This window comes from Haliotis rubra, unplaced genomic scaffold, assembly GCF_003918875.1.
Source record: "Haliotis rubra isolate DU_JTF1 unplaced genomic scaffold, ASM391887v1 Scf628, whole genome shotgun sequence".
In the NCBI taxonomy this organism is placed as follows: domain Eukaryota; kingdom Metazoa; phylum Mollusca; class Gastropoda; order Lepetellida; family Haliotidae; genus Haliotis; species Haliotis rubra.
This window is the reverse complement of record NW_025767333.1, coordinates 515,064-537,064: the sequence shown is the minus strand read 5'-3', so window position 1 is coordinate 537,064 and position 22,001 is coordinate 515,064. Positions and strand designations below refer to the sequence as shown.

Here is a 22,001-nt window from a genome sequence, read left to right as displayed (position 1 = left end):
ATGTGAGTGTCATGCTTACCTGGGATGTGAACATGTGAGTGTCATACTTACCTGGGATGTGAACATGTGAGTGTCATGGTTACCTGGGATGTGAACATGTGAGTGTCATGCTTACCTGGGGTGTGAACATGTGAGTGTCATGGTTACCTGGGATGTGAACATGTGAGTGTCATGCTTACCTGGGATGTGAACATGTGAGTGTCATGGTTACCTGGGATGTGAACATGTGAGTGTCATGGTTACCTGGGATGTGAACATGTGAGTGTCATGCTTACCTGGGATGTGAACATGTAAGTGTCATGCTTACCTGGGATGTGAACATGTGAGTGTCATGGTTACCTGGGATGTGAACATGTGAGTGTCATGGTTACCTGGGATGTGAACATGTGAGTGTCATGCTTACCTGGGATGTGAACATGTGAGTGTCATGGTTACCTGGGATGTGAACATGTGAGTGTCATGCTTACCTGGGGTGTGAACATGTGAGTGTCATGGTTACCTGGGATGTGAACATGTGAGTGTCATGGTTACCTGGGATGTGAACATGTGAGTGTCATGGTTACCTGGGATGTGAACATGTGAGTGTCATGCTTACCTGGGTTGTGAACATGTGAGTGTCGGGATGTGAACATGTGAGTGTCATTGTTACCTGGGGTGTGAACATGTGAGTGTCATGGTTACCTGGGATGTGAACATGTGAGTGTCATGCTTACCTGGGATGTGAACATGTGAGTGTCATGGTTACCTGGGATGTGAACATGTGAGTGTCATGGTTACCTGGGATGTGAACATGTGAGTGTCATGCTTACCTGGGGTGTGAACATGTGAGTGTCATGGTTACCTGGGATGTGAACATGTGAGTGTCATGGTTACCTGGGATGTGAACATGTGAGTGTCATGGTTACCTGGGATGTGAACATGTGAGTGTCATGCTTACCTGGGTTGTGAACATGTGAGTGTCGGGATGTGAACATGTGAGTGTCATTGTTACCTGGGGTGTGAACATGTGAGTGTCATGGTTACCTGGGATGTGAACATGTGAGTGTCATGGTTACCTGGGATGTGAACATGTGAGTGTCATGCTTACCTGGGATGTGAACATGTGAGTGAGTTACCTGGGATGTGAACATGTGAGTGTCATGCTTACCTGGGATGTGAACATGTGAGCGTCATGCTTACCTGGGATGTGAACATGTGAGTGTCATGCTTACCTGGGATGTGAACATGTGAGTGTCATGCTTACCTGGGGTGTGAACATGTGAGTGTCATGGTTACCTGGGATGTGAACATGTGAGTGTCATGCTTACCTGGGATGTGAACATGTGAGTGTCATGGTTACCTGGGATGTGAACATGTGAGTGTCATGGTTACCTGGGGTGTGAACATGTGAGTGTCAAGGTTACCTGGGATGTGTACATGTGAGTGTCATGGTTACCTGTGATGTGAACATGTGAGTGTCATGGTTACCTGGGTTGTGAACATGTGAGTGTCATGGTTACCTGGGATGTGAACATGTGAGTGTCATGCTTACCTGGGTTGTGAACATGTGAGTGTCGGGATGTGAACATGTGAGTGTCATTGTTACCTGAGGTGGGGACATGTGAGTGTCATGGTTACCTGGGATGTGAACATGTGAGTGTCATGGTTACCTGGGATGTGAACATGCAAGTGTCATACTTACCTGGGTTGTGAACATGTGCGTGTCGGGATGTGAACATGCGAGTGTCATGGTTACCTGGGATGTGAACATGTGAGTGTCATGCTTACCTGGGATGTGAACATGTGAGTGTCATGCTTACGTGGGATGTGAACATGTGAGTGTCATGCTTACCTGGGATGTGAACATGTGAGTGTCATGCTTAACTGGGGTGTGAACATGTGAGTGTCATGGTTACCTGGGATGTGAACATGTGAGTGTCATGCTTACCTGGGGTGTGAACATGTGAGTGTCATGGTTAACTGGGATGTGAACATGTGAGTGTCATGGTTACCTGGGATGTGAACATGTGAGTGTCATGCTTACCTGGGGTGTGAACATGTGAGTGTCATGGTTACCTGGGATGTGAACATGTGAGTGTCATGGTTACCTGGGATGTGAACATGTGAGTGTCATGCTTACCTGGGGTGTGAACATGTGAGTGTCATGGTTACCTGGGATGTGAACATGTGAGTGTCATGCTTACCTGGGGTGTGAACATGTGAGTGTCATGGTTACCTGGGATGTGAACATGTGAGTGTCATGGTTACCTGGGATGTGAACATGTGAGTGTCATGGTTACCTGGGATGTGAACATGTGAGTGTCATGCTTACCTGGGTTGTGAACATGTGAGTGTCGGGATGTGAACATGTGAGTGTCATTGTTACCTGAGGATGTGAACATGTGAGTGTCATGGTTACCTGGGATGTGAACATGTGAGTGTCATGGTTACCTGGGATGTGAACATGTGAGTGTCATGCTTACCTGGGTTGTGAACATGTGAGTGTCGGGATGTGAACATGTGAGTGTCATGGTTATCTGGGATGTGAACATGTGAGTGTCATGCTTACCTGGGATGTGAACATGTGAGTGTCATGCTTACGTGGGATGTGAACATGTGAGTGTCATGGTTACCTGGGATGTGAACATGTGAGTGTCATGCTTACCTGGGGTGTGAACATGTGAGTGTCATGGTTACCTGGGATGTGAACATGTGAGTGTCATGTCATGGTTACCTGGGGTGTGAACATGTGAGTGTCATGGTTACCTGGGATGTGAACATGTGAGTGTCATGGTTACCTGGGATGTGAACATGTGAGTGTCATGCTTACCTGGGGTGTGAACATGTAAGTGTCATGCTTACCTGGGATGTGAACATGTGAGTGTCATGGTTACCTGGGATGTGAACATGTGAGTGTCATGGTTACCTGGGATGTGAACATGTGAGTGTCATGCTTACCTGGGATGTGAACATGTGAGTGTCATGGTTACCTGGGATGTGAAGATGTGAGTGTCATGGTTACCTGGGATGTGAACATGTGAGTGTCATGCTTACCTGGGGTGTGAACATGTGAGTGTCATGGTTACCTGGGATGTGAACATGTGAGTGTCATGGTTACCTGGGTGTGTGAACATGTGAGTGTCATGGTTACCTGGGATGTGAACATGTGAGTGTCATGCTTACCTGGGTTGTGAACATGTGAGTGTCGGGATGTGAACATGTGAGTGTCATTGTTACCTGAGGTGGGGACATGTGAGTGTCATGGTTACCTGGGATGTGAACATGTGAGTGTCATGGTTACCTGTGATGTGAACATGTGAGTGTCATGCTTACCTGGGGTGTGAACATGTGAGTGTCATGGTTACCTGGGATGTGAACATGTGAGTGTCATGGTTACCTGGGATGTGAACATGTGAGTGTCATGCTTACCTGGGATGTGAACATGTGAGTGTCATGCTTACCTGGGATGTGAACATGTGAGTGTCATGCTTACCTGGGATGTGAACATGTGAGCGTCATGGTTACCTGGGATGTGAACATGTGAGTGTCATGGTTACCTGGGATGTGAACATGTGAGTGTCATGCTTACCTGGGGTGTGAACATGTGAGTGTCATGGTTACCTGGGATGTGAACATGTGAGTGTCATGCTTACCTGGGATGTGAACATGTGATTGTCATGGTTACCTGGGATGTGAACATGTGAGTGTCATGCTTACCTGGGGTGTGAACATGTGAGTGTCATGGTTCATCACCTGGGATGTGTACATGTGAGTGTCATGGTTACCTGTGATGTGAACATGTGAGTGTCATGCTTACGTGGGATGTGAACATGTGAGTGTCATGGTTACCTGGGATGTGAACATGTGAGTGTCATGGTTAACTGGGGAGTGAACATGTGAGTGTCATGGTTACCTGGGATGTGAACATGTGTGTGTCATGGTTACCTGGGGTGGGAACATGTGAGTGTCATGGTTACCTGGGATGTAAACATGTGAGTGTCATGGTTACCTGGGGTGAGAACATGTGAGTGTCATGCTTACCTGGGGTGTGAACATGTGAGTGTCATGCTTACCTGGGCTGGGAACATGCGAGTGTCATGCTTACCTGGGATGTGAACATGTGAGTGTCATGGTTATCTGGGGTGTGAACATGTGAGTGTCATGCTTACCTGGGATGTGAACATGTGAGTGTCATGGTTACCTGGGATGTGAACATGTGAGTGTCATGGTTACCTGGGATGTGAACATGTGAGTGTCATGCTTACCTGGGATGTGAACACGTGAGTGTCATGGTTACCTGGGATGTGAACACGTGAGTGTCATTGTTACCTGGGATGTGAACATGTGAGTGTCATGCTTACCTGGGATGTGAACATGTGAGTGTCATGTTTACGTGGGATGTGAACATGTGAGTGTCATGGTTACCTGGGATGTGAACATGTGAGTGTCATGGTTACCTGGGATGTGAACATGTGAGTGTCATGGTTACCTGGTATGTGAACATGTGTGTGTCATGCTTACCTGGGGTGTGAACATGTGAGTGTCATGGTTACCTGGGATGTGAACATGTGAGTGTCATGCTTACCTGGGTTGTGAACATGTGAGTGTCATGGTTACCTGGGTTGTGAACATGTGAGTGTCATGGTTACCTGGGGTGTGAACATGTGAGTGTCATGGTTACCTGTGATGTGAACATGTGAGTGTCATGCTTACCTGGGTTGTGAACATGTGAGTGTCGGGATGTGAACATGTGAGTGTCATGGTTACCTGGGATGTGAACATGTGAGTGTCATGCTTACCTGGGATGTGAACATGTGAGTGTCATGCTTACCTGGGATGTGAACATGTGAGTGTCATGGTTACCTGGGATGTGAACATGTGAGTGTCATGCTTACCTGGGGTGTGAACATGTGAGTGTCATGGTTAACTGGGATGTGAACATGTGAGTGTCATGGTTACCTGGGATGTGAACATGTGATGTGTCATGCTTACCTGGGTTGTGAACATGTAAGTGTCATGCTTACGTGGGATGTGAACATGTGAGTGTCATGGTTACCTGGGATGTGAACATGTGAGTGTCATGCTTACCTGGGGTGTGAACATGTGAGTGTCATGGTTACCTGGGATGTGAACATGTGAGTGTCATGCTTACCTGGGATGTGAACATGTGAGTGTCATGCTTACCTGGGATGTGAACATGTGAGTGTCATGCTTACGTGGGATGTGAACATGTGAGTGTCATGGTTACCTGGGATGTGAACATGTGAGTGTCATGCTTACCTGGGATGTGAACATGTGAGTGTCATGGTTACCTGGGATGTGAACATGTGAGTGTGAGTGTGAACATGTGAGTGTCATGGATTACCTGGGGTGTGAACATGTGAGTGTCATGGTTAACCTGGGATGTGAACATGTGAGTGTCATGGTTACCTGGGATGTGAACATGTGAGTGTCATGCTTACCTGGGATGTGAACATGTAAGTGTCATGCTTACCTGGGATGTGAACATGTGAGTGTCATGGTTACCTGGGATGTGAACATGTGAGTGTCATGCGTTTACCTGGGGTGTGAACATGTGAGTGTCATGGTTACCTGGGATGTGAACATGTGAGTGTCATGCTTACCTGGGATGTGAACATGTGAGTGTCATGGTTACCTGGGATGTGAACATGTGAGTGTCATGGTTACCTGGGATGTGAACATGTGAGTGTCATGCTTACCTGGGGTGTGAACATGTGAGTGTCATGCTTACATGGGATGTGAACATGTGAGTGTCATGCTTACCTGGGATGTGAACATGTGAGCGTCATGCTTACGTGGGATGTGAACATGTGAGTGTCATGGTTACCTGGGATGTGAACATGTGAGTGTCATGCTTACCTGGGGTGTGAACATGTGAGTGTCATGGTTACCTGGGATGTGAACATGTGAGTGTCATGCTTACCTGGGATGTGAACATGTGAGTGTCATGGTTACCTGGGATGTGAACATGTGAGTGTCATGCTTACCTGGGGTGTGAACATGTGAGTGTCAAGGTTACCTGGGATGTGTACATGTGAGTGTCATGGTTACCTGTGATGTGAACATGTGAGTGTCATGCTTACGTGGGATGTGAACATGTGAGTGTCATGGTTACCTGGGATGTGAACATGTGAGTGTCATGGTTAACTGGGGAGTGAACATGTGAGTGTCATGGTTACCTGGGATGTGAACATGTGTGTGTCATGGTTACCTGGGGTGGGAACATGTGAGTGTCATGGTTACCTGGGATGTGAACATGTGAGTGTCATGGTTACCTGGGATGTGAACATGTGAGTGTCATGCTTACCTGGGATGTGAACATGTGAGTGTCATGGTTACCTCGGGTGAGAACATGTGAGTGTCATGCTTTCCTGGGGTGTGAACATGTGAGTGTCATGCTTACCTGGGGTGGGAACATGTGAGTGTCATGCTTACCTGGGATGTGAACATGTGAGTGTCATGGTTATCTGGGGTGTGAACATGTGAGTGTCATGGTTACCTGGGATGTGAACATGTGAGTGTCATGCTTACCTGGGATGTGAACATGTGAGTGTCATGGTTACCTGGGATGTGAACATGTGAGTGTCATGGTTACCTGGGATGTGAACATGTGAGTGTCATGGTTACCTGGGATGTGAACATGTGAGTGTCATGCTTACCTGGGGTGTGAACATGTGAGTGTCAAGGTTACCTGGGATGTGAACATGTGAGTGTCATGGTTACCTGTGATGTGAACATGTGAGTGTCATGCTTACCTGGGATGTGAACATGTGAGTGTCATGGTTACCTGGGATGTGAACATGTGAGTGTCATGGTTACCTGGGATGTGAACATGTGAGTGTCATGGTTACCTGGGATGTGAACATGTGAGTGTCATGGTTACCTGGGATGTGAACATGTGAGTGTCATGCTTACCTGGGATGTGAACATGTGAGTGTCATGGTTACCTGGGATGTGAACATGTGAGTGTCATGGTTACCTGGGATGTGAACATGTGAGTGTCATGCTTACCTGGGATGTGAACATGTGAGTGTCATGTTTACCTGGGATGTGAACATGTGAGTGTCATGGTTACCTGGGATGTGAACATGTGAGTGTCATGGTTACCTGGGATGTGAACATGTGAGTGTCATGTGAACATTACCTGGGTATGTGAACATGTGAGTGTCATGCTTACCTGGGGTGTGAACATGTGAGTGTCATGGTTACCTGGGATGTGAACATGTGAGTGTCATGGTTACCTGGGATGTGAACATGTGAGTGTCATGGTTACCTGGGATGTGAACATGTGTGAACATGTGAGTGTCATGGTTACCTGGGATGTGTGAACATGTGAGAGTGTCATGGTTACCTGGGATGTGAACATGTGAGTGTCATGGTTACCTGGGTTGTGAACATGTGAGTGTCATGTTACCTGGGATGTGAACATGTGAGTGTCATGGTTACCTGGGATGTGAACATGTGAGTGTCATGGTTACCTGGGATGTGAACATGTGAGTGTCATGCTTACCTGGGATGTGAACATGTTACCTGGGATGTGAACATGTGAGTGTCATGGTTACCTGGGATGTGAACATGTGAGTGTCATGCTTACCTGGGGTGTGAACATGTGAGTGTCATGGTTACCTGGGGATGTGAACATGTGAGTGTCATGGTTACCTGGGATGTGAACATGTGAGTGTCATGGTTTACATGTAAGTGTCCTGGGATGTGAACATGTGAGTGTCATCATGGTTACCTGGGATGTGAACATGTGAGTGTCATGGTTACCTGGGATGTGAACATGTGAGTGTCATGCTTACCTGGGGTGTGAACATGTGAGTGTCATGGTTACCTGGGATGTGAACATGTGAGTGTCATGGTTACCTGGGATGTGAACATGTGAGTGTCATGCTTACCTGGGATGTGAACATGTGAGTGTCATGCTTACCTGGGATGTGAACATGTGAGTGTCATGGTTAATGTGAACATGTGAGTGTCATGGTTACCTGGGATGTGAACATGTGAGTGTCATGCTTACCTGGGATGTGAACATGTGAGTGTCATGCTTAGTGTCATGGTTGGGATGTGAACATGTGTGAACATGTGAGTGTCATGGTTAACTGGGATGTGAACATGTGAGTGTCATGCATTTACCTGGGATGTGAACATGTGAGTGTCATGATTTACCTGGGATGTGAACATGTGAGTGTCATGCTTACCTGGGATGTGAACATGTGAGTGTCATGGTTACCTGGGATGTGAACCTGGGATGTGAACATGTGAACATGTGAGTGTCATGGTTACCTGGGATGTGAACATGTGAGTGTCATGGTTACCTGGGATGTGAACATGTGAGTGTCATGTTACCTGGGATGTGAACATGTGAGTGTCATGGTTTACCTGGGATGTGAACATGTGAGTGTCATGGTTGTGAGTGTATGGGATGTGAACATGTGAGTGTCATGGTTACCTGGGATGTGAACATGTGAGTGTCATGCTTACCTGGGATGTGAACATGTGAGTGTCATGGTTACCCTGGGATGTGAACATGTGAGCGTCATGGATGTGAACATGTGAGTGTCATGTGAACATGTGGTTACCTGGGATGTGAACATGTGAGTGTCATGGTTACCTGGGGTGTGAACACGTGAGTGTCATGGTTACCTGGGATGTGAACATGTGAGTGTCATGCTTACCTGGGATGTGAACATGTGAGTGTCATGGTTACCTGGGATGTGAACATGTGAGTGTCATGGTTACCTGGGATGTGAACATGTGAGTGTCATGGTTACCTGGGATGTGAACATGTGAGTGTCATGGTTACCTGGGATGTGAACATGTGAGTGTCATGCTTACCTGGGATGTGAACATGTGAGTGTCATGGTTACCTGGGATGTGAACATGTGAGTGTCATGGTTACCTGGGATGTGAACATGTGAGTGTCATGGTTACCTGGGGTGTGAACATGTGAGTGTCATGGTTACCTGGGGTGTGTGAACATGTGAGTGTCATGGTTACCTGGGATGTGAACATGTGAGTGTCATGGTTACCTGGGATGTGAACATGTGAGTGTCATGCTTACCTGGGATGTGAACATGTGAGTGTCATGGTTACCTGGGGTGAAGTGAACATGTGAGTGTCATGGTTACCTGGGGTGTGAACATGTGAGTGTCATGCTTACCTGGGGTGTGAACATGTGAGTGTCATGCTTACCTGGGATGTGAACATGTGAGTGTCATGGTTACCTGGGGTGTGAACATGTGAGTGTCATGGTTACCTGGGATGTGAACATGTGAGTGTCATGCTTACCTGGGGTGTGAACATGTGAGTGTCATGGAACATGAGAGTGTCATGGTTACCTGGGATGTGAACATGTGAGTGTCATGGCTTACCTGGGATGTGAACATGTGAGTGTCATGCTTACCTGGGATGTGAACATGTGAGTGTCATGCTTACCTGGGATGTGAACATGTGAGTGTCATGGTTACCTGGGATGTGAACATGTGAGTGTCATGGTTACCTGGGATGTGAACATGTGAGTGTCATGCTTACCTGGGATGTGAACATGTGAGTGTCATGGTTACCTGGGATGTGAACATGTGAGTGTCATGGTTACCTGGGGGGAGTGTGGTTAACATGTGAGTTACCATGTCATGGTTACCTGGGATGTGAACATGTGAGTGTCATGGTTACCTGGGGATGTGAACATGTGAGTGTCATGGTTACCTGGGATGTGAACATGTGAGTGTCATGGTTACCTGGGATGTGAACATGTGAGTGTCATGGTTACCTGGGATGTGAACATGTGAGTGTCATGGTTACCTGGGATGTGAACATGTGAGTGTCATGCTTACCTGGGGTGTGAACATGTGAGTGTCATGCTTACCTGGGATGTGAACATGTGAGTGTCATGCTTACCTGGGATGTGAACATGTGAGTGTCATGGTTACCTGGGATGTGAACATGTGAGTGATGAGGTTACCTGGGATGTGAACATGTCATGGTTACCTGGGGTGTGAACATGTGAGTGTCATGGTTACCTGGGATGTGAACATGTGAGTGTCATGGCTTACATGTGAGTGTCATGTGGGATGTGAACATGTGAGTGTCATGGTTACCTGGGATGTGAACATGTGAGTGTCATGATTACCTGGGGTGTGAACATGTGAGTGTCATGGTTACCTGGGATGTGAACATGTGAGTGTCATGGTTACCTGGGATGTGAACATGTGAGTGTCATGGTTACCTGGGATGTGAACATGTGAGTGTCATGGTTACCTGGGATGTGAACATGTGAGTGTCATGCTTACCTGGGATGTGAACATGTGAGTGTCATGGTTACCTGGGATGAACATGTGAGTGTGTTACCTGGGATGTGAACATGTGAGTGTCATGCTTACCTGATGGGTGTGAACATGTGAGTGTCATGCTTACCTGGGATGTGAACATGTGAGTGTCATGGTTACCTGGGGTGTGAACATGTGAGTGTCATGGTTACCTGGTTGTGAACATGTGAACATGTGAGTGTCATGGTTACCTGGGATGTGAACATGTGAGTGTCATGGTTACCTGGGATGTGAACATGTGAACATGTGAGTGTCATGCTTACCTGGGATGTGAACATGTGAACATGTGAGAGTGTCATGGTTACCTGGGATGTGAACATGTGAGTGGGATTTATGTGAACATGTGAGTGTCATGTCATGGTTACCTGGGATGTGAACATGTGAGTGTCATGCTTTACCTGGGATGTGAACATGTGAGAGTGTCATGGTTACACCCTGGGGTGTGAACATGTGAGTGTCATGGTTACCTGGGATGTGAACATGTGAGTGTCATGCTTACCTGGGGGATGTGAACATGTGAGTGTCATGGTTACCTGGGATGTGAACATGTGAGTGTCATGGTTACCCTGGGATGTGAACATGTGAGTGTCATGGTTACCTGGGATGTGAACATGTGAGTGTCATGGTTACCTGGGATGTGAACATGTGAGTGTCATGCTTACCTGGGATGTGAACATGTCATGTCATGGTTACCTGGGATGTGAACATGTGAGTGTCATGGTTACCTGGGATGTGAACATGTGAGTGTCATGGTTACCTGGGATGTGAACATGTGTGTGTCATGGTTGGGATGTGAACATGTGAGTGTCATGGTTACCTGGGATGTGAACATGTGAGTGTCATGGTTACCTGGGGTGTGAACATGTGAGTGTCATGCTTTACCTGGGGTGTGAACATGTGAGTGTCATGCTTACCTGGGGTGTGAACATGTGAGTGTCATGCTTACCTGGGATGTGAACATGTGAGTGTCATGGTTATCTGGGGTGTGAACATGTGAGTGTCATGGTTACCTGGGATGTGAACACGTGAGTGCCATGGTTACCTGGGGTGTGAACATGTGAGTGTCATGCTTACCTGGGGTTGGAACATGTGAGTGTCATGCTTACCTGGGTTGTGAACATGTGAGTGTCGGGATGTGAACATGTGAGTGTCATGGTTACCTGGGACGTGAACATGTGAGTGTCATGCTTACCTGGGATGTGAATATGTGAGTGTCATGGTTACCTGGGATGTGAACATGTGAGTGTCATGGTTACCTGGGGTGTGAACATGTGAGTGTCATGCTAACCTGGGATGTGAACACGTGAGTGTCATGGTTACCTGGGATGTGAACACGTGAGTGTCATTGTTACCTGGGATGTGAACATGTGAGTGTCATGCTTACCTCGGGAGTGAACATGTGAGTGTCATGTTTACGTGGGATGTGAACATGTGAGTGTCATGGTTACCTGGGATGTGAACATGTGAGTGTCATGGTTGCCTGGGATGTGAACATGTGAGTGTCATGGTTACCTGGGATGTGAACATGTGTGTGTCATGCTTACCTGGGGTGTGAACATGTGAGTGTCATGGTTACCTGGGATGTGAAGATGTTTGTCATGCATACCTGGGATGTGAACATGTGAGTGTCATGGTTACCTGGGTTGTGAACATGTGAGTGTCATGGTTATCTGGGGTGGGAACATGTGAGTGTCATGGTTACCTGGGATGTGAAGATGTTTGTCATGCATACCTGGGATGTGAACATGTGAGTGTCATGGTTACCTGGGTTGTGAACATGTGAGCGTCATGGTTACCTGGGATTTGAACATGTGAGTGTCATGGTTACTTGTATCTGGAGCATGTAAGAGGTTTCAGGTACGTCATGCTGTAAATCTTCTCAAAACACTCACCTCAGTGAAATATTTAGTGAATTCGCTCTTCTCAACCGTGCCATCATCTGAAACATTTTGTCATGTTTGAGATTCGACAACCTGATCACTCTTGAAATATACTGAAAACCTCCACGTACTAAGCTGTGTTAACCAGGATGCCGTTGTACAAAGCAGTCTTAGCGCTAAGGTGATCGTAACTCCCATACCTTAACATAGACTCAGGACTGGCGTAGCGCTAAGGTTGCTTTCTACAACCGCACCCTGAACGTCAAATTTTTGAGAATCTGAGGTTCTCTCAACTTGATAGCAAATTTCATGATATGATTCCTTCTTCTTTTAATTTGTGTTGCTGAAACCTCAGAACCCAGTTTATTATGCTGTGCCATACAAACCAGTGGTTGATATAGTGAGCAAGGTCCCACACAGTCAACGTAATCCCCGAGCCTCTCTGAGTACTGTGGACCGATACATCGTTGATATTTTACACCTATGAAAACTACAAACCATCAAGGAAGATTCTCAAGGCGTCTTCTCAAAATATATCCATCCATATCCCTAGATAAAATTAAATTAAAACGAAGATATTATAGCTATCACTGCAACTTTTACGTACCATTTTGGTCAATCTTCTTGAAGTAAAGGTCAAGGTCAGAGTCCGTAATTCCATCGTCCCCGTCCATATCGAGTTCCAAGAAGAGGCCCTTAGCGATGACAGAAAGTGACTTCTGGTTTCCGCTGAACTTGTCCACGAACTCTTCCTCAGTCACATTCTTATCGCCTGCAAAGACAAGACTTCATATTTAGAAAGTAGTAATGGCTTGCCCAACCATTTTACCAACAATCATGTGTAAGCCCGGGCTTTTTTTGCAATGGTAGCTACGCCCTTGGTCGAAGGGGATAATGTTTGATCGTTTGTTTGTTGTTTTACGCCGCAGCTCCATGTCGATGGTCCATCAAAAGCACATCATGAGCATTCTGATACGATGACAGCAAGTCATCGAGAGGGTCCACTCAAGCAGCTCAGTGTCCTCTAACAACAAGCAATTGGGGTACATTATCCTCAGGGTCGGAGCCATGATTTATGTTACCAGGGGCCCCTTTCACGAAGCAACCTTTACAAAGGTTGACCTTAACTCCCATTCTTTAAGACAGCTCAAGGTTACCTTAGTGAGGGGGCATAGGGGTATTTTGGTTCAGATTCTTCCAAAAGCACCAAATTTGGCACAGAGGTAGCTTAAGACATACTAAGCTTATTTCTGACGGGCGCCAAGATGGCCGCCCCCATATTGGACAAAAAACAAAACATTTTAGTCATAAATTGTCATAAATTGTACATAATCATGTTGTATATCAAATGAAAGACAAAAAAAAGAGCTTTACAGTGATATATAAATAAAATTTGTTTGAATGATATTAAAGAAGTTAGATGAAAATTAAGATCTAGAGGGTGGACCAAAAACATCAAAATGTCAATAAACAAACGAAGAAATACAAAATATATCCTCTTTCTTTTTCTAAGAACATGTTTTTTTATAGTTTCTTATCGATTTATGTAGAAAATGCCATTTTAGAAAAAAAATATAATATGGTTCACTACACAGAATGTGGATAATCTTGACAGCAAAGCACAAGGAAATTTCTCACAAGATGAATTTCATGGCTATGCACTCAGTGTGACCAATCATCTATCAAATGAGAATATGGGAGTAAAGCATGCTCCGATAAAACAGGATCCAATGGACACAACCCCTCCAAAGTTGCCGGACTTTTATACGATTCAACAACCGGTAGAACTCTCTGAGACAGATGTCTATGCTCCAAAATCTACTACAAACCAAGTCCGACCAAGTCACCTTGTAGAAGATTCAATGGATAAGGATCAGGCATGGCTTACACTCGTCTCAGATGTATTGAACAAGGGTCCAGTAGAAGAGGGTGATATCATCACCTGGGTAGGGTACAACTTGTCTCTTGCAAGTGACAGATCTGTGAAACCTCCAGCAGAGATTGGTATATATTCTTTCTTCCCGGATAAAGCAGCATCTGCATCTTCTATGAAACATGCTATGGATTTGTCTGTGCGGGTTCTTAAACCCGGGCCAGACCACAGTACTTGGAGCAGATCAGCCACTATATGCCATTATAAAACTCCTCCAATGGCAGTTCCCAGATGCTTACGGAGAAGACAAGCTTGTTTCTATGATGGGTGCATTGCACATCGAAGACAAGATGCATCTAATGATAGGGAAGCTGCTACGTGACTCAGGGTGGGCAACGGTACTAACTCAAGCAGAGATCCTCACATCTGGTCGAGCTAAGTCAACCCTCCATGAGCATCACATCAAGCGCACAAGATATGCCCACCAGGTTTCCCTCATATCGCTGAATATCCTCAAGCGGAATGCATACTCTGAATATTGCAAGGGTGTCATGGGTCCACCGGAATCTTTCAACATGTGGGATCAACGTTCTCAAAGTTTTGCACAGTTCAAATACTAGAACTGCTCATGGCTCCTTTTGTGAGGTCCTTGAGGGAAGGAGACTTCCAACTTTATGTACAATCATGTGACAAACTTTGTGATTGGTTTCACGCATTGGACCACACAAGCTATGCACGTTGGCTTCCAGTACATGTACGTGACATGGTTGAACTTAGCAAGAATCAACCTGAGATACTTGATGAATTTATGAAGGGCAGTCTTACGGCCAAGGACCAAGCCCACGAACAGTCCCTCCAGGAACACAGTGGAGCAACTGGTCTTTATGACAATCCTGAAGCACTTACCCTTTATATGCTTGCAGGATCAGACTGTATGCAGATTGTAAAGGAGTTTGAATCAACACATGACCTTTCACCCCAGGCAACAGCTCATCATGAGGAAGGACATCATTTACAAGACAAATTTCAAAAAGACCCTTGTTGCTCTGGATACCCAAACTGTCATGGAGCCGTCCGTCGTGAACAGTCTGTTACAAATCTCTGAAGCTGGCAAAGCCCTGCATGCAGATTATGTCCAAGAGAGACTGGTGAAGATATCTGTGCCTGTAACAGATCCAATCAAAAGAAATAACATGCTGACCTTTGCAAATCGACCTGACCCAAGGAGAAAAGGACCTAAGGATGTTGGTATTCAGAAACAAAACATGATATTGGTGACACAGCTCTTCCTTTCTTTGCAGTCCCGCCCAGATGCAGACTTGGCCGACTTTTTCATGTATGAAAATCAAAAGGAACCACCAAGCCTAGTTGACAGAGGGTCATTGAGATTTGGAACAAAGTCAGACATACTGGACTGTATCAAAGCACCAACTGGCCGTACAACTGCTCCAAAACTAGCAACAGTCGTGGTTTTGGATATGGCAGCAGTCATCCACATGCTGCGCTCAACAGTAGAAAAACCATTCTCTGACTATGTGTCCCTTCAAGTCATTCCATATCTTGAGGCCCAGATGAAGAATGGAGCCCAACGGATTGATGCGGTATGGGATAACTACCCAGAGAGTTTTAATTTTAAAGGCCTGCGATTGGTTCAAGAACAAGAGTTGGTGATGGCAGCACCCTGATACCAAAACATGAATGGAACAGTGGTTTCCTCAAGAATGAGGAGAACAAAAGGGAATTCTTCTCATTCATCAGCAGTCAGATCTCCAAAACGGATATGGATGGAAAGCTCCTCCTGAATGCCCACTGTGAAAATGTGCTTTCATACCGACAGTGTGACCTGGGTACACTACAGCCATGCAACCATACCGAGGCTGACACAAGAATCATCCTACATCTCCGACATGCTGCAGAGCATGGCCACACATCAGCCTATGTTCGCACTGTTGACAGCGATGTTGTGATTTTGGCAATAAGGGTCTTTGAGACCTTAGGCCTAACAGAGCTCTGGATCGGATTTGGAACTGGTAAAAAAGTGCAAAGACATCCCAACCCATGATATGTACTCTCATCTTGGTACATCAAAGTCCTTGGCATTACCCCCTCTTCCACAGTCTTACTGGCTGTGACACAACTTCACATATTCTTGGATGTGGAAAGAAAATCTGCATGGACAACCTGGACAAGTCTACCTGACCTGACAGACACACTAGTGGCTCTCACACAGGATCCTGAACACTTCGTGACTGAGTCGAGACACATTCAACAGATTGAAAGATTTGTTGTACTGATGTGCAGCAGAAGTTGTGGAGTAGGGCGCATGAATGAAGCAAGGCATCACCTTTTCACTACTGGAAGCAGGTCATTGGAAAAATTCCTGCCTACTCAAGCTGCGTTGTTTCAACATGTGACACGATCTATTCTGCAGACGAGTTTCTTTTGGGAGCAGGCAACCATTGCTTACCAGGAAATCCCTGACTTCAGTGATTGGGGTTAGCAGAAAGACGACAGCCATAACTGGCAACCTCTATGGACCACCCTCAGTGATGCTTCAGCAGCATGTTCTATCCTCCTACACTGCAGTTGCAAAAAGGGCTGTGTGGGAAGGTGTAAATGCAACAGTGCTGGTGTACGATGTACAGTCCTCTGCCAATGCGAAGGAGGATGCACAAATACTGACAGTAACTAGGTAAAATAGTTACTATATCTATCACTGACAGTCATGTGCAAGTACAATATATACATTCTGTGTATACTATTGTTATTTCTGGTGTACTCTGATTCACTACTGACTGGATATTTTTTAGAGGAAAAACATCTTAGGATTAAAACATAAATATTATTTCTACATAATTCCATTTCAAGTCACTTACAATATGATACCTCTTAAAACCGAACACTGAATTCACTATTTCCAAAGTGAAAATATCTTCAAATTCCAAGTATTGTATGAATTTTGATGGGTTTTGTATCATATTTTGAAGTTTTCGGTCAGCTCTTTAAATTTTATATTGGTAATAACTTTTGTCACACTAGTTACACACTAGTTTTTGTCCAATATGGCCGCCACAGGGGGCCGCCATCTTGGCGCCCGTCTGGAATCGAATTAGTATGCCTTAAGCTACCTCTGTGGCAAATTTGGTGCTTTTGGAAGAATCTGAACCAAATGCCCTGAAAATAGCCCTAAGCTCCCTGACTATAGTGACTTACGATCACTTTAGTGCTTTGTGAAAGGAGGCCATGGAAGCAATAGGCTTTCGTAACAGCGCCGGCAAACCCTGAACGAGGTTCAACAGCATATGGCATATTTGAGGAACGCAGCTCTGCAGTGCACCTTAGGTGCATGAGTAACCGAGACTTTCATTGTCCAATATGTTTGCGAACCCCCGGGTTTTGTGTAGAGACAAGGAATTGAAGGATAATCAGATCAAGTGGTTTAGTCTTACCGTCGGAATCGTAGTCGGTGAAGAGTGAGACCATGTCTGCCTTGTCGAATTGCCCATCCTTATTTGTGTCGGCACTAAGGAAGAGTGCTTCGACTTGGGCTTTGACGGTGGCCTTGAACTTGGCAACAGCATCGCTAGTGGCATCGCTGGAAACAACGTAATTCTCTATGATATTCTTAACACGAAGCTGGGTTGAATGCTGCTTAATGCCGCAGTCAGCACTTTTACAGTTGGGTGGTGTGTGAGTATGGTTTTACGCCTATTTGAGCGATATTCCAGTGACCTCCAGAAATGGATTTCACATAATGTACCCATATGTGTGTCTTCAGCGTGATTTAAGTGTTCGAAATACGCATTATGTCTGAAAGCGCTCGTAAAATCTCCAAATCGGCACCATCCGATGATCCTTACTTCCATACCTGAACATAGACTTACGACAGTCTTAGTAAGTTATTTCGTAAAATCACCCAGATGACGTAATCATGAATAATGATGACGTCATATAGTATTTTCTCAGAATATGAAACAATACGACGTCACATTGCTTCATATGACACAGAATTGAGAACCGCTCAAATTGCAACTGTCGGAAGGTTATACACAAATTTTATAAATAAGACGTGTCCATGATGTGATTTCATCATCATCCAGAGGTGGAATATATTTTTTATCAATTGAGGTGGAATTATCTATCTAATCGTGAGCGTTAATATCGTTAATGTGACTTCATGGATGGAGCTCAAAATGTCAACACTCACCCAGCCGCGAAAGCAGAGGCCACAACAGCAAATAGGACAATAAGCACTTTCATGACGAACCTGAAAAATGATACGTGATAAGCACTGTGGTAGAAGCCTGTAGGATTCGTCGTGCATACTGTTGGCGACGTTTTAGAGAATAAACTACACGATTATTTGTACAAAGTAAACTAATTCTATAAGCCTTTTAATACCTCTAATTATGTAATACATTATTGATTCAAGAGAACTGACTTGGTTGACACATGTCATCAGATCCAAATTATGCAGATCGTTGCTCATGCTGTTGATCACTTGATTGTCTGGTCCAGCCTAGATTATTTACAGACCGCCGCCATATGGCTAGAATATTGCTGACTTTAACGTTTAACAACAAACAATAACAACAAAAATCAGCAACCTGGAAAAGTGTAATTAATGATTTTCACTCTTCAAAAAAAGAAGAAAAAAAAGAGAAATGCATAGATGATTTTGAGAATATAAAAGACAAACGTTGTGTTTAGTTTTGTCATTCGTTTTTGCCTGGAAAAGAGAAATCATCATGCCACGAGTGCCGCCAATCGAAACACTGCCATAGGCCGCCTTGAAGCTGGGGAGTCGCAGTCAGCAGTTGCTGACATCAAAGCACCATATCTCGCCTTTGGGATCGTTTCCTGCAGACCGATTTCAAAGCACTTGTTTAGTGCAACACTATGCTCCTTCTAATCCTTGCAAACACGTCGTGCAGCGTGCTCTGTCGAACAGCGAGCTCTGACAAACGGACACCTGGAAATCGTGGAAATCTCAAAACGAGGCTCTCACGGTAGTCCGGTCTGGTACGGACTTGATGTTATACCAATCACATTGTGCTTTACTGAACTACACTGAATAACAGGTGTAACCAGTGTGCCAGATGCATTGTGAATCATTTTACGACCTCATCAAACAGGGTCAGTCTGTGACATCTTAGTTAAGGTCATGCTGCCTACACCTCGCCATAAAATATAGAAATACGAAGTTATTAAAGTTTGAAATTAAAATTCATTTGTAAATACCATTTTCTTATGAAACCAGGAATTGGAATTCAGTGTAACCATAGTTATTTGTGATGTCTATTTTCAATTTCACACGAGAAAATTCGGATCGGCTGAAAAGTAGGTCATTGTCTGAATAGATTAATGAGACTCATGTTTCGGTTTGATCTTAACCCTATAGACTGACTGACTGACTGAGTTTGGTTTTACGCCGCTTTGAGCAATATTCCAGCAACATCACGGCGGGGGACACCAGAAATGGGCTTAACACATTGTACCCATGTGGGGAATCGAACCCGGGTCTTCGGCGTGACGAGCCAACGCTTTAACCACTAGGCTACCCCACCGCCCCTAACCCTATAGACGTGTACGTCAACGTCAAAACACGCCTCAGACGCTCCCACAACTGGCCATCGCATTACAGCAAGAGTGGTGAAGAATTCCGCAAGAGCGACTTCGTCGACTTATCCAGTCTGTGCCGAGACGGTGCCGAGCAATAATTGCTGCCAATGGTAACCATGCAAAGTATTGACTTTGACGCCATGTTGTGGACTCGAGTCAACATAAACAGAACAATAAAGACTGCTGTTGTGTTGGCGAACTCTTTGTCTATATACGTGTGAATTTTCACCTTTTTTATTCCCCTTATACTAACGCAATACATTCTTCTAATAAAGGCTTATGCGTTTCTTTTTTTGAAGAGTGTATCTGATATATTTGCATGACTGACTGACTGACTGAGTTTGGTTTAACGCCGCTTTGAGCAATATTCCAGCAACATCACGGCGGGGGACACCAGAAATGGGTTTCACACATTGTGCCCATGTGGGGAATCGAACCCGGGTCTTCGGCGTGACGAGCCAACGCTTTAACCACTAGGCTACCCCACCGCCCCCTATATTTGCATGAAGTAGCCGTGACAATAAAGATATATTTTCGTAATGCGTCTTCATGTTTTAAGACATTCAAAATGTCTCTGAAAGACCCGAGTAAGTGTGTAATACACGCGGGTAGTTCCATTGCTATAATTATTTAATCGCCAATTTATTTTCACAAATGAAATATTATAACGCTATATTATTATAACACGGTAAATCTTGCGTACTTGTTCTAAACTCAGCGCCCTGGGGAGTATACTAACCATGCAGCCAATGGGGCGAGGGTAACAGTTTTGCACATTTGTGTGCCAATGTGGGAGATATCAGAAGGCGGCGTACAAAACGCTGAAGGCCACAACTGAGTCCATCTCACCAAGCCATCAGTGAATATAAACCATATTTACATGGAAACAAAGACACTATCAACAACATCTGTATTTTATCTTTCATATGGCGCCAGATCAAAGTGTGGATTCAAACATCGGAAATTCGAAGCACCTGTGCCATTTCCTGATCCACAGGTTTAGCCTGTATCGTCCGTGAACCAACCGTTTAAGAAGGTATTCTTTTGAACAATATATTGAACCCAGAAATTGGGATCGTTATCAAAACGTTACTAGGCTGATCTGTTGTTACTAGGCTAATTCGTGTGAGTGAGTGAGTTAAGTTTTACACCACACTCAGCAATATTCCAGCCATATGACGTCTATCTGTAAATAATCGAGTCTGGACCAGACAATCCAGTGATCAACATCATGAGCATCGATCGCGATCGTGGTGAACCAAATCAGCGAGTCTGACAACCCGATCCCGTTAGTCGCCTCTTACGACAAGCATGGGTTACTAAAGAACAATTCTAACCCGGTCCTCACGGGTTTGATTGGCGTGACCTTGTCAAACTTCCGTTATACCAGTATCGAATTCATCTTTATTTTGTATCATTCGTAGCTGCCATCGGTGGTGTAAGCTATATTTAGCCCCACAGTTTATATAGTTGTCTGTAGCAGCATGTGGTCACTGGTCACGAAAAGAAGAAACCAGTCTTTCCTCTTAATCCTAAGCGTCCAGACTTGGTTATTTACAAACCGCCGCCATATAGCTTGAATATTGCTAAGTGCAGCGTAAAACTAAACTCTCTCACTCACTCTTAATCCTAAGCAGAGACAATTTACAGTGATTTCTTGTATCTGTGTTTGTACACAGTTAATATTGTTAAGTGTCCTCTTCAAAATCGGGGGTGGTGGGGTAGCCTAGTGGTTAAAGCGTTGGCTCGTCACGCCGAAGACCCGGGCTCGAATCCCCACATGAGTAAAATGTGTGAAGCCCATTTCTGGTGTCCCCAGCCGTGATGTTGCTGGAATATTGCTCAAAGTGGCGTAAAACAAAAATCAGTCAGTCAGTCTTCAAAATCGGAACATTAACAAGTATATGTATACAACAAAAGAATTCAGTGTGAAACCTACAAAACCACCGAAATGCTATTAATTAACAATTGTATGATTAAATTAATTATGTTTACAGATCAATTCAAATAGCTGCATTGTAAGTTAAAACAGCAGTTCGCAATATTGTGTCAGTAGAACATTCTTTGGCAGTACCATTATAATGGTAGTACAAAATACAGAAGCACTGGACCAGGTAGTCAAGAATAATAATAGTCATCACGCAGAGCGGAACTTCCGAAACAGGCTTAGACTGGATATCCTGGGTGAAACAATGGCCTTCCCTGGATATCCTGGGTACACCGATGACCTTCCCTGGATATCCTGGGTAAACCGATGACCTTCCCTGGATATCCTGGGTAAACCGATGACCTTCCCTG

At 45.0% G+C, this 22,001-nt stretch overlaps 1 protein-coding gene across 1 annotated transcript in view; it reads right to left on the bottom strand.

Annotated features, from left to right (window-relative positions):
• Window positions 1-22,001, bottom strand: part of LOC124256438 — a 28,836-nt gene that overhangs the window by 6,000 nt on the left and 835 nt on the right. The window contains exons 2-5 of the mRNA XM_046690434.1: window positions 18,289-18,348; window positions 17,531-17,676; window positions 12,816-12,980; window positions 12,221-12,267 (exon numbers count right to left, since the gene is read on the bottom strand). Coding sequence (XP_046546390.1) covers window positions 12,221-12,267; window positions 12,816-12,980; window positions 17,531-17,676; window positions 18,289-18,341 — 411 coding nt within the window. The 5' untranslated portion in view covers window positions 18,342-18,348. The remainder of the gene's footprint in view (window positions 1-12,220; window positions 12,268-12,815; window positions 12,981-17,530; window positions 17,677-18,288; window positions 18,349-22,001) is intronic.